General features: G+C 39.9%; 1 protein-coding gene across 2 annotated transcripts in view; it reads right to left on the bottom strand.

The window, feature by feature from the left end:
* Window positions 1-14,371, bottom strand: part of TGFBR3 (transforming growth factor beta receptor 3) — a 116,304-nt gene that overhangs the window by 21,101 nt on the left and 80,832 nt on the right. Inside the window, exons 6-10 of one of the 2 annotated variants that reach the window (XM_082054368.1) lie at window positions 10,079-10,247; window positions 8,467-8,614; window positions 3,572-3,761; window positions 2,040-2,365; window positions 1,226-1,375 (exon numbers count right to left, since the gene is read on the bottom strand). In XM_082054368.1, the coding sequence (XP_081910494.1) occupies window positions 1,226-1,375; window positions 2,040-2,365; window positions 3,572-3,761; window positions 8,467-8,614; window positions 10,079-10,247 (983 nt within the window). The remainder of the gene's footprint in view (window positions 1-1,225; window positions 1,376-2,039; window positions 2,366-3,571; window positions 3,762-8,466; window positions 8,615-10,078; window positions 10,248-14,371) is intronic. The other variant, XM_082054369.1, reaches the window with a different exon arrangement.

Below are 14,371 nucleotides of genomic sequence, written 5' to 3'. Positions count from 1 at the left end.
CCTGGTTTTGTTTTCCAATAATCTGCACTCTGCTCCTGTATGCCCTGCGGCTCCTCAGCTAGTCCCCTCCCTTCCAGCACTTCATCTTTGTCTTTTTGGACATAGAACAACTGCTAAGGAGTGACATCTACATTCTTTGAGACTTCACTGCATGGTGATTATTTTTTAGGAAAAATGGTCCCAAATTCTGAAAGATACCATACATGATTTGGTGTTTAAATGAGTAGCCAAGACTATTAAAAGACACGATGGAGAAAGAAGGGGAGGCAAATATCCATGTTAGTTTGGGCCACAATAGAATATAACAACAATTACAGTATTTAGCTCCAGACACATGCTGTTCTGTAGTTTGAAGATGTTTCTATCCACAGACTTGGTTTGGGACCATTTCTAAAGTTAGGTGCTACAGACTTGCCAGTATAGAACAGTTTTAACCAGGCAAGGTCAGATCAGATTGCCTCAGCTGTGTTTGGGTTGGACCACAGGCTTTCCATCATTTGCCAAGGTTACTTCTATGTACTGGAAAGCTCAGCCAGAGAAACGTGTCATTACTTCCCAACCCTGATTAGCTGCACTGTACTCAAGCTCATAAGCTGAGCCAGTCTAGCAACAGTTGCTTGGAACTTAACTGGGCTCTTTAGCATCATCATTCATATACAAGTATTCAAGAGTCCCTTCATCACCTATATCAACTGATAGCAAATACGAATCCAAATTATAAGAGCAATGATGTAGGCACAGATGTCTTTTCCTTGTATTTTCAAAGCCTTTTTCACACACAATGTTGAAAGAAAAAATTTCACTTAAAATAATTTGGCATGTGAATTAAATGGTATTGCTTTGTGCAACCACAAAACTTCATTCCTGTTCTTCCTTACAGCTCTGTAGTACTGCTTATGTAAGGGTACATCAAAGCTGCATATGGAAAGCTGGTGCAGTTTCTCTGAGGCTGGTACAGATCACCCCCAAAGTGCAGCCATGCAGTTTTGAGAAAGTATTCAACTCCTCCTTTTCCTTTGGGATACTATCTGACCACAGGAGCACACTGAATGTACAGCCTTTGTACTTCCTTGAATACAGGGACTGTAGCTGCAGCTAGGTTTGAGCTGGACAGGAAAAGATCAGGATGACTCCTTTTTGCTAAGACTAAAGCAAACCATAATAGCTTCCTTGTACCAATATGATGCGCAGTTCAGAAGGTGGATCCTCTTTGTAATATACTCACAGAGTTAAAATAAACAATCTTGTTCAAGACGTATGCTGTCCGAGTCCCGCACTTGTTCAGCAAAGACTCCAAAATGAAATGGGTACCATTCATCTTGGCTTTGCAAGAGTGATCCAGCAGTGAGAGTTCTGTCCTTGCGTAGCCGCTGGCCTGAAACAAAGGCACTTTGTAAGTGGCTGAAACACAATTGTGTTGGGCTCTTGCTTAAAGTGCAGCTCAGAATACTGCTCATGGCTGCTGACAGGAGCAAGTGGAGCTCATTGTACTGACATCCAGGGAAGGTCACTCTCAAAATGCTGCTATACATGACAGACATGGAATAAATGTAACATGGAACAAAGAAAACAACAGGTTCATTATTAAGCTGCTGATTAATAATGCTGACTCTGTCTGGTCTGAAATGAGCTAAAAATGCTGTCTGTATCGGCTCTTTTCCACAATGCAAACGGACACAAGCAACCTGTCAGTTGGTAGATGGCAGAGACAGATTATTCAGGTCTCACACAGCTATCAAAAGCAGCTTCTTTGTGCTTTGGAGATTAAAAACTCTGACTGATGGTTGAGTACAGTAGTTTTTTGACAGAACCAATTCTGCAAAGCTTTACTCAGAAATCCCTCTACAAATTACCGGATTGTTGGGAAGAGGAAATATGGCCCTGAGTTATGGCAAAGAATATCTACTGTATAGTTTCCTCATCAAACTATATTGGGGGGGTTGGGTGGTGATGGCTGTAGATCTTAGAATGTTTGGGTTTTCGATCAAAATACAAATTAAATGGTCTGCCCAAATTTGAGAATAAGAGATCACACCAACCTGCAGAGAGTCTTTTTCTACAGCTACTGTCATGACTTTGTCATCGCACTTTATTGACAGGGCCACATCAGCACTGCCCTGAACCTCTTCAGGTTCTTTATGTTTTGAGAGGGAATGCCCGAAGTCATGATTTATTAACGTATCCACTGAATCCCTGGATGGGAAGATTCCTTCTCCCACTGTGTCATGCCTTCCTCTGTTAATGTGAAAAGGAAAAGCCAGGCCATCACTTAACGCAGGATTCTTTGGGGCAGGCAGTGGGTTAACACCCAGCAGTTCTGTCAGCTCCGGAGGAAGGGAATGGTCTTCTTCATCATTCATCTCTTCTGGAAGAAAAAAGAACATAAAGTTATTAGATATTTTTTCCTAAAAATATCCAGAACTCATAGTTTTCATATAAAAACAATATTATCCAGAAAGCAAGCTCCGGAAGGACATCCAAAGCAGCATTTTTGTATTTTTCAGATACCTAGCCACAATTCCTGCATTAAGTGTTTAGCTGTTACTGGGGCATGTAATAGTGGTATATTTAGTCCCTGCTAGAAATCTGTCTCACTAAGCTGAAAACAAACTTTGAGGAGTGGGCCTATTATATTTAAAAGGCAATGAAAAAGGTAAAAGAAACATCACATTCAGGAAATAAACTTCTTCCATTACCTGCCCCATGACAAATTCAGTCACTCCACTGTGGTGGAACTACTTATATAACCAGAGTGAAGTTCAATGAAAGATACCTTTATATGGAGTAAATGAGAACACCATCTCCTGGCCTATACACACAACTGCTAAGGACAGAAATCTCAAATGTGGCCTAAGCCACATTATCTGTGACCTATGAGAGTACAATTGATAAAATTAATGTGAATGTAAGCTTTACCAAAACAGCTAAACAATATTATTAGTGGTTGAAATTCAGAATTAGTGAAAAAGCAAATGCAACTCTACTAGCTTTAATGGATGTGGATATCTTTGCATCCACAATTACTTGGTCAAATAACGATTTTTTTTTTTTTTAATGGTTTTATTTATACTATTTGCTCAGACTTCTTTGGTAAACCAGTTTTGTCTGTAAAAAATTTTAAAAATTGCTTAATTGCCTAAAGTAAATACTCTGCTCATACTTCTGAAAACAAAACAAACAAACAGAAATGCAAACCAAAACAAAAAAACCCAACCACCCAAAGCTGGATTTATTCACTAAAACAACAATGCAGTTGCTGAAGCCCATTCCAGTGAATGCTGAGCATGGTCAACTCTAACAGCTTGTGAGTTGGATAAACTATAACCACTAATTCCACTAACATTTCAGGAAAGAAGACAATTTGCCTGGGCTTTTCTCATTAAAAAGCCACATGTTATTTTTTTAACCAGCATTCCTAGATATTACCAGCATTCTTGATGATGAGCAGTGGAAGCAGGGCAACCCCCAACAACAAAGCTTCAAAACTGAGAAAGCACCTTCCAAATCATCACATTCCCAGAAATACAAGATAGATTATTTCTATATGTTAAAAGCCCATCTTCAAGCTCACCTGTATCTTCAAGTTGCAGATGAAATCTGTTAGCAACAGGGGCTTTTGTGTAGGAAGTAACAGGTCTATAGTTATGCTCATAAGCCCACTTGATCAAACTCTCATATGATGAGGGAATATCAGGTCTTACTGATTTACTCATAGTCATGGATCGTTCCATTTCCTTTCCAAAACCAACGCTATTTGATGTCTGCAAACAAAGAAAAACTTTGTTCATTATTTACCATTTAAGGATACTTCAAATGGAATGGTGACACTAACTGAACATGGTTTTTTTACTCGATTTTACTCTATTAAATAAGAGTAAACTGAAAACACCTGGGACATAAACCAGGCTCTGCCACCTCAGGCACAGAACTGCTGTAGACATGGAGAAACCAACCCCCGCTTCCTCCCAGGCTCTGCCTGGAGTACAATAAATCAAGGTAGTCAGAAACTGTTAATCCCTAAATGAGACAAAGATGTATTTACAGCATTTGTATAATGTCGTATTTTCTTCAAAGCTGAGTTGAAATGACTTCTAAGGTGAGGTAAACTCAAGACGACAACTGATTTTTCAAATGCCCCCTTCGTTTCTTTGATTAGAGCATTACTTAAGCTACACATGGGAAAACCTTTGTTCAAATGTGCATTACTGAAAAAGGCAAAACACAGCGTGCTCATGAAGCAGAGCAGATACCAGCTAACGCTTTAGAGTCAGCTGACTGAGGAGAGTCTGTGCTCTGAGTGAGCTTCATACTAGAAATACTGTGCGCCTCCTGCAAAATGCTGAGCACATTAAACAGGACTGAATTAAATGCTTAATAGAGCAATAAGTGTGACCATGCACATTTACGCAAGGCCAAACTACTTAAAAGACAACATCTACTTTCTGCACATAAAATGTAAAATTTAATTAACAGTCTAAGTTTTACACAAATACATCGATACAGCAAACTCATAAATGTACTTGCTGACTTCTTAGTTTTCTTATTAGAAGTAACAGCTTGTCAAAGTTGGCCACTGAACACACATGTGTCACACAGTCAGTTAGCTTTTGTTTTACTGTAAATGTTTTGCAAAACATCAAGTTTTCTTGTCCAAACGTGCAAGTTAAAGGAACATAACAAGCACCTCTAGCTGTTAGAAGGGCAGTTGGAAAATATTCACTGGTATTACGCTTTAACTTGCTTCTAAGTGCTGGGCATCTTAAACGTATTCACACAAAGGTAAATACATATGTATTTATTTTTGCATTCACAGCATTAATATTATCACTATAACAATCACATCCACAACTACGGAACAAGCGGAACATACAGCAGGAGAGGCACAACAACCCACTTTTCAGTCATTTCTGCAATGTGACTGAATTGCGCTTTCTACATGCAGCTGATAGCATTGAATGCTCTACAAAAGACAAACTCATTTCCACACCTTCTCCATGATATAGGCTGCATTTTTTTTTTTACTCTCCATTAGTTTCCCTCAATGTGAACAAATCCTAATTCTTTTTCACTCTAGAACATCAAAGATTGACTGCACTGATCTCTTTTGCTCAGATTGCTTTTAGACAGTGGTCATATGGACCCGCTACCCAGCATCACAGAGCTCAGGTGCAATTCTCTACCTGACCTGAGAAACGGAGCTTTTGAACAAAGAAGTGAATAAAGCTCATTAAGCGTCCTGATCGAACAGCAGAGTTTTTACCTTTAACTCCCTCCCTCATTTCTTCCTAATGACCCAGTTCTGCATTCTATAAACACTCACAGCTTCACAACAGAAGCTGAAGGAATTTTAGGTGCAGAGTGCCTGGTTTGAGGATACTGTTAGCAGTGCAGTTACCAATGACCAGCAAAGGCTACTGAAGATAAGGAACAAAAAACAGAAGGAATCTGTATCCTAATTTTGGTGCCTTACTAATGTTACTAATCTTTTATTCTTCAACAGATACAAATTTGGCCATGAATTATCACACATTTTCATACTGCCGCACAGTTTTGACTGGCTGGAATTATTATGCTACCCCAACTTTGCCAGATCTCCCTCTCTGCTTTCCTTTTTTTGGAACAAGGAGACAGCAGAGCAAATATTACCTCAGGATTTTACTGTCCTAGCTGGCACCTGACCATTTCCAGGGCTTGTTTCTAGCTCTCCACTCCATGCTGAGCCTGTAAATGTCCAGTTCTGCGTCACCTCAACGCAACAGAACCGAGCACAAAGCCTTGCAGGCACAGACGTGCCTTCCTTCACTTGCCTGCCCTGCCAGCACCAGGCAGGGAGAGTCACCTACTAACCTGCTCAGAACAGAGAGACACCTCTTCAGAACCTGGTGGGCAGCTGTTCTTGTGTACAGGATAGCCCCTCCAAGCTTTAGAAACCCTCACAGGTTTGTTCTGTGCATTTCACCTCTGTCACTCTGTATTCCTCGAAACACTTACTTTCCTGCTGCGATTTCAGTTCTTTGTCCACTGTGTATCGCAAAAGGACACGGAACCCAAAGGAAGCAACATGAACAGCACACAGACCACGAGTACAGAGACACCCAGCACAGCACTGGGGTTGATGCAAGGACAGACTGCAGACTGGAGTTAAACTCAGCCTGGGAGCAAAGCATTGCATGTATATTAAGTGCAATTACTTTACCTGAACTGTTTCCATTTCACTTAGTTTTGTGCCCACCCTCTTTCAGAGTTTCAAGAACACAGCAAACTGGGAGATGAACTAGATGACCTAAAAAGTCTTTCTTCATTTTTTGCCTATGAACTTAGACCTTAACTCCCAGGCTGGGGTTTGAGGCAGCTTAGAACTAACCTTTGCCTCTCGGTTTGCCAATCCCCTCAAGACAATTCTGATTCGTACTGAGGGAAAGAAGTTAGGAAAATTGAAGTGCATGGAACCGCTTCAACTAATAAAAGAACATTGTGAAACATTACCTAATTGTTTAGTAATGTTTTTTATGCATTGTCTAAATTTGGGCTTGGAGAGGCCTTCAGCTTAATAGAGATATGAACAAATCCTAAATGCTGGATGTACAGGCTTTTTAGTGACACAGGGGTGTGTAGCTCCCTCCCACACCCCCCTCTAAATAAAGGAGAGCAAACACACATTCAGAAAATGAAGCATCTATATAAATAAAGCAGTTTAGCAAACAGTCACTCACAAATCCTAACATAAATATGCAAAGTCTTTTATATACTGACATTTCCATATATAGCAATAGTTTCTCTTTTTGTTAATCAAAATAAAATGTTACCTTTTGCCACTCATTACAGAAAGAATTTTCACTTATACTTTCAATAATTAACAAGGAACTTTAAAAAGAATAGCAGCCTTGCTGTTCTGTACTCAAGTGCAGCACTTTAGACATTTTTAAATCCTCTAGAATTCCTCTTCCTGAAAATTCACCATCCATGAAGAGGCAGCTTCATGGATATTAAATATGGTACTTTGGCTAACTCCAAGCATGAAGTGAAGTAATGCACAATCCTCTATCCTGTGAAAGTAGATCCATACAGGCCCAAATATACAGTGGTGAATTTCATGTAATAACCCAGAACAAAACTTCCAAGTCAAGCATTGCTTTTTGCCCTTCTTCCTAGGCAACTAACCTTGACCCTTCTCTTTTAAGGGCTGATTATTTAGAACCTACAGGATGATCAGAACGTCCTTTCCTGTCCATAAGATAAAGATGTGTCAGGGATCAAAAGGGAATCTCATCCTCCAGATTATTTTTCCATTCAATTTTCTGAGCAACACCACAATGTATTTATTTTCATTTCCTTGATTCTCAAAATCTAGCACGAAATCCTGCCTACCAATCTGTCCTCTTAGAAGATTTAGATCAGGCAGCTTTTGGATCCTGTCAGAATTGCCCTGGCACACATTAAAAGGAGAAAGCTACTAAGCAAAGTAAAATTCTTATAAATACAGATAGCTGGAGTTTGTAAATGTATCTGAGTTACTGTAAAACTTTTAATCAGGAGGCCACTTGGTGGTACTGAGCAAACATTCATCTCAAGTCAACAATGTGCTCCTAACTGATCACTTAAGACAGAAATAGGCCACACATTTATAGGCTGCAAGTTCAGTCCAATTTTATTTATTTTTTTATTTCAGAGCAAGAGAAAACACATTTTCTTAGTAGAAATGGTGCTGAGCCACAAAAATCATCCTGAATCAGAAACTCCAATTATGTGTAAGTATACAGGGCGTTTCAAAAAGATGGGCCCAATTTGAAATCACTGTATCTTTGAAACTGGTCTTTTTGAAACACCCTGTAGTTTCAGAAGTTTATCTTTATAGATCCTGGGTTTAGTTTTTTTTTAAACTTCTTATCTGCAGTTTGAGGAGAGGTGAGGTCAATTTGACCAAACACTTGGTGGGGGAAGAAGCACTGGCAGGGAAGAGGGCTAGAGACTACCACAAACACAAGTGGAAGGAGTAAAAAAGTTTCCACCTCTAAAGGGCCGTGGGTGTGTGGTGTGTATCTGGGATTACCCATTCTGCACTCACAGGCATCTTTCCAGCTTCTGAGATGAACCTGTAGATCCACTCACCAAAGTAACAGCAAAAAGGGAGATGAACATCCATCTCTGTGTTTACGGTACTTCAACAGAAATCGAAAAGACACAGACCCTAAATTTTTGCGCTAACCACCCGGCTTCTGTGATGCGCTGGTCAGTTTAACAGCCCACGTATTAAAAGTTAATGAGAAAAAAATACATAGTTTCTCTATTTAATCCTTAAAATACTGTAATAATTTTAAAAGTAGCTAAGAGGGGAAAAAGGTTTATTCAGAAATCAATATGGTTGGATTCAGGAATCAACATAGTCTAGCACTATATCACATTTAAATGGACTCTATACTGTTGCAGTATGATCTTTCTCAAAAAAACAAAGGTGCCTTAACTTACAATCACTTCCAGCTTTCCCTGGACATCATGAGACTTGATAACCCAATTGACAGACTTTTTACACTTGAGGATAAGTACGACATCTCTGACAAGTTTGGCGCCTGGTTGAGATGGTTTAATGTCAACGATTATATCCACCTGGAAAGCACTGTATGTGGAAAACAGAGAGAAAGTTAGACCAGAATGCCAGAAATTTTCAGCTATCAACCTTCTTCCAATCCATCATGTTTCCACTGTCTGGCCAGCTGATTAAAATGCTGGAGATTATCCCAGGCAACACAACATGTGCAAAACAGATTGTTATTCCACATACGCTTAAATCATTTTGCATAACAATAGCAACAGATACTTTTAAGACAAATAATACTTTTGCCTCTTGTTTACTAGGAGTGTGCTACTCATTTCAACTATTACTTAGAGCAGGTTAGTTATATGACTAGCAGTTTGCTTTATAAAATAAATACTGTTTTCTTATTTCACTACTACAGAGCCTAAATATAGCTGTTTCAGTTCCCTCTGGCTTTAACTGCATTAAAGCTCAAAATAATACCTTAAAAAAAAGCAAAAAGACAAATTAAGCAGGTTAATACCAAGGAAAAAAAAAAAAAAAAGAACAAATACTATATTGGGGAGTGTGTCTGCCTAGGCAGTTAAATTGTGGAAATTACTTTGCTTAGGATCTTGCGTGTGTTGAGGAATTAAGCCATGTATTCAGTTTCCAATACTTCTGGATATACACTTAGTTTAAAAAGAAAAGAAAACAGATGTCCAGCCTACTGCTTGCTGGAAAATAGATGAACACTATCCAGATTTTCAAGACCTCAGTAAAATAAGTAGAGCAAATGGGTTTGTACGCATCAATAAGATCTAATCGTCCAAAATACTAATTTGACAAAAAATCTTTACTTCCAGATCAGCTCATGGGGACATATGTCACAAGAACATGCTCATCCCCAAGGAACAGGTGTCAACTAATATTCTGCACTGAGACCTGGTGTAGCTTGGGACCTTCATTTCAACTCCTGCAGTTTTACACATGCCCAGCTCTGTGTGCTTCTTTGTGGACATAAACCTTGTACAGATAGCTGTGGACAATACATAAAACTAAGAACAAAGCAAGAGGAATTTAACTTATTAAAATTATTACTTTTTTCTTTTAAAAACAAAACATTTAAACATTTTGCAGTGTTACCATCTGAAAAACAAATTCCTACTGTACTATCAGCCAAAGCCAAAAGCCCAGAGGGCTTGGAGACAGGGCCGTTATTGCATAACACCGCAAGGGACACAGAACGATGCTGATGCTGAAGAACAGCTCTGTTCAGGATGGGGCTGAAACTCGTGCCACACAGGGGCAGACCATTTGGGCTCACCTGCTCCACTCCCATCACACCCCTCAACACCTTTTTACTCTCCCAACGTTGCTAGGCCAGAATATTCTCAGGCTCTGGGTTCGCCACCTTGCAATGAGATACCTACCCTTATTGCAAAGACCCGTCCTCCCACCTCTCTCTCCATGATTTCCTCACGGCTCCTTCCACTGATTTTCAACAGAGAGGTGAAATCTTTGGCTGTGATTTCAAAGATTTAATCTATTTAGACATTACTTTACCTGTATGGATTGGAATTTGGGGTGATAAGTTCAATGATATGAACTTCTCTTTCTTGGATTAAGTTAGACATAAGGCACCCCTCTGCTGTTTTTGGTTGTAGGTATCCCGCAAGGTAATTTAAAGAGAGAAAATTCTTTTCTATGTTGCATGAAGGAGGAAAAACTTGATCTGGAGAGAGAAAGAAAAAGAAAGCACCTTTACACACAGATATGAGCTTACAAGGATCTATGTACTACAACTACTTCAACATAGCACTATCTTTTACTATATAGCTCTTTGGACTAAAAGGTGTATCTATTATCTATCATAAGCACTTATGACAAATCAACATAATATTGAAAGGGAGATCACTGTTGCAACAACACAGCATATCTCTGATGTAAAATATCTATTAACACTTTTAAACTGAACAGTTTCTATTTACAGATTTAAGTATTTACTGGGAGAAAATCCCTACAAAGAGAAATCTGAAAACAATACTGAAGCAAAATATGTGAGCATTTTTCAAAATAAATAAAACACATTTGGTTTGTTCCTTGCTCCTTTACAAAAATTCTTTATTTTGAAATTAACTCATAGAAAACTTCTGTGATCTATACCAGCTCCCTTTAGAACATCTTTTATTCTCGTTATTATAAACTTCGCATATTTAGAAGATCACAGAAAGTATTTTCCATTTCCTTACCCAATATAATTTCCTATATATTCTGCAGTCAGAGTAAGTGCTGACTAGAAATACTGCAGTTCTCTTGTGGATGGAGAATTGAATACAGCAAGAAAAGGATGAAATCAGTTGTTGATATTAAGGAAATCTGACCATAATATCCATAACTGAAATGAAGAAATTCTACAGTAGATATTCATTCTCTTGTTTGGTTTTAACTGCCTAGCTGATCACAAGGATTAGCTAATGTACAATGCAAAACATAAAAAATAGTCACTTGGTATGAAGTTCTCATGCACAGCCTACATTACTGTACCCCAAGAAGCAGTATTTCCATTGAAAAATATACTTTCTTTCTCTGACATAGCTTTACATATGAATTATATGTAAATAATACATAATACACAAAAGGAGTAAGTATCTTGTTTAAAGACACAAAGTCCTGTAAGAATATAATTCCAAATGGTTGGCTTTTTGACATTTGCTTTACAAAGACGGCTTTCCTACCAAGGTCAGTAGCAAGACAGAAAAAAGAAATTAAAGAAAAAAAATATATATAATGCATATGGACAAACTCTTAAAAGCTGAGTTGAGACCACTGTTAGTGTTTGCTCCCAAAATGAGAGCTGAAATGTAACCCCTGAAGCGCATTTCTGTGTAGAACACAGCTTTGCAGGGACGCCTGTGACCCCGGCCACTGCAGAAACAATTAGGGGAGTTTCTTCTTCCGATCTTACACAAAGTAGTCTTTGAATAGTAACCTTGCTGCCTTCCCTACAGAATCTATGAAAGCTGTATGAGACCATAACTATTCATACTCTGCAAGCAAAGTGCTCCTCTAACATCTGGTACGTGCCCTGCCAGATCAGCCTTGAATGCAGCTGCAGCTTTGCCAGCTCCTCCCACAACAGCACAGAATGGAAAATGATCCCAAACGGTCTGAGCTTGAATTTGTATATACACATGCAGAGATACTAGGTATTTGCTTCTCAGCTGCCACAGAACACAATTCAAGCCATAAAATAACAGCCTCTGAGTGGTTTGTGGATAATTACCACACGTGCTATTGTTTGCCATTGCAAAGGACTTGGTTCCTGCTCCTGGCATGTCCATTAAAAGCCTCTGGAGCTCCCTAGAACCGCTGCTCTTGCTGCCACCAGCACGCAGGCTCCCCAGCCTGGGCCTCCGCTCCGCAGCACGCTTTCCTCTGCGGCAAATTTTAACTCTGTCACTGGCTATTTGATGTACATATCTACTTCTCCCCTTCACCAAAATGTATTTACTCTCGTCTGTACCTAAGATCTGGGGCGGAACAGAAAAGGGCATCCATTTCATCTTCCTTTGCTTATCATACTTTTTTAGTTTCGGGGCTATCTCCTTACTTTCGAAAGGAAGTGTAGGTCTCTGCAATCAATTAAAAACCTTACTACACCAGCCAGCAAACAGTCACTTTACAGACCCTGTGCCTCTCTAATCTGCACAGTTCGGTGGCCGCCTCCCTGTTGGGCCCGAGCGGGGCTGCAGGGACGGGGACTGCAGAACGCACACCAGGACCTGTCGTGCCTGTGGGCAGCACCTCTGTTTTACAGATGAGGAAAGGCCCGCTCTATCCTGCACAAATTAGGTGTCATCTGCAGATTCTTGGCTAAATTGGGTAAAAGTTGAGTATCCCAGTTTAAAATCATGAGGTTTTTGTGAAAATGAGCACTGTTTTAATCAGGTGTCACTCTTCAAGACAGATGCCCTGGGCAGCCGCAGTTTGCTGTAGCACTGAAAATCCCATCAAAGCAAAGCTTGCCTTTCAAAGCTGAGCTCAGGATAAGCAAAGTGTTTGTGACTTTCCTCAGCCACTCTGATGGCAGGGCTTTTTCGGGTGTATTTTGCAGGTGACTAGCCCTTAGCACAACAGAGATCAGAACCTTGACTGACATTTATCGGCACGGTATGAATGGGAGCAGAGAAGGGGCTGCAGAGGTCTCTTCAGGGAGGGGAGAAGCTCTTGGCAGGACACACAGCTAAAGCCTGACACAATGCAATCACCTGCAAGGATTAAACCAAGCAAGTCCGCTGTGCAGGATACGTCACTAGTGTGTACAGGAAAAAATTCAGAGTCAGGACTGAAGCTTCATCTTCTGCCAGGACAGGAGCACAGTCTTACTGTCTGTAAACAGACAGTACATTTTCCAGTTTAGTTATTGTTAGAGTTGACTATTCTTTTATTCTTATTTAACTAAGAAAGGTATTGAAATTAGGCTCCCTCCAGGCTAGCACATCTGCCCTGGATTTACACTGGCAGTACTGGATGTGTTAAGTAACACTTAGCTAACTGATATGTCTTCCTGACTTGTACAATCATATCTCATTGAAGCATGAGGAATCCAACTGATTTCTGCTGACATAACTTTCACCATGAGCAGTCCCACTTTCTAGAATCTGATAGCAATTATCATGGCAATCACTTTGCCACCTCCTTCACTGCACAAATCAAAGCAAGAATAAGAACACCACTTCTTGTGCCCCCTTCCTCCAAATCCTCATTCTGGCCCCTTCAAATTCTCACTGTGCTCAGAATCCCTGCACTATTTGATCAGCAACTCTCTCTAAATTGACAGGATTCAGATGTACTTGGCCCTGACCCGGTTTGCTGGTTTGCTCAGCAGCCTTTCATTTGCAGCTTCAGAAGTGATTTCAAAGACCCGTTGCATCAGAAGCAGTTTATTCTATGAAAGATCACCCTTCTTTGGATTTTTTTGTCCTCCGGCTGGCAGTTTCTGTTTGCTGTGTTCAGCTACAGCCTCCACTTCTAAAAAGTTGTATCTTCCAGTTTCAGACTTTTCTAACTTGAGTGAAGCTGAAATGTACACAACTACATGAATACTGCCATTAAATTCTGTATTGGTCACACAGCAAGAAACTACTTCGTATGACCCCCTATAGACAATGAGTATCACTAGCTGTGATTCACAGACTGGCAGCTGAGGGTGCCTAAAGCACTTGAGGAGTGTGAGTTTTGTATGAAAAACCCTGAAATGTCCATTAGCATACGCTGTGGTTTGTGGAATCCAGTGATCCCATCATTCACTCTGCAGAGCAGCAGACCAGCTCCACGTCCCACATGGTTTCCATAGAACTCCTTGCTCGACAGCTGCAGTTCAAGAACCGACCCTCTCCCCAGCCCTGAACACATGCGTTACTCCCACACATACAGCCACGATCATTCTTCTGCCAGGAATTTAAATAAAAAATGGTTACAACTGAGCTAGTTTGTAGGAGCCTTCTCAGAAACCATATATTTTGGTTGCCTGCCAAGTTCCATTTTGTGTACTTGCTCCTAATTAAATTATGTTTTAACACATTCTAAAGATGATGCAAAGCTCTCCTATTTAGCTTCCTAGTTCGTCTGGAGACGTGCAAATCAACAAACAAAATTGTATCTGTTTTTTGACATATCTAATTAAATGCTCATTTCTGCAACACAGAGACCACTACTCCCATGTATACGTTCCAAGAGCACTATAATAATTTAATAAATATATTTCTGAATGATTTTCTGGCATTAAAATCCAAGACTGGTGCCAAGTAGAACAAAAATCACACAGGGGAATCCTGTACAAATTTGGCAGGATTT

This window comes from Streptopelia decaocto (assembly GCF_964273445.1).
Source record: "Streptopelia decaocto genome assembly, chromosome: 5".
Lineage (NCBI taxonomy): Eukaryota > Metazoa > Chordata > Aves > Columbiformes > Columbidae > Streptopelia > Streptopelia decaocto.
The sequence above is the reverse complement of the archived record's forward strand: the minus strand, read 5'-3'. Positions and strand labels throughout refer to the sequence as shown.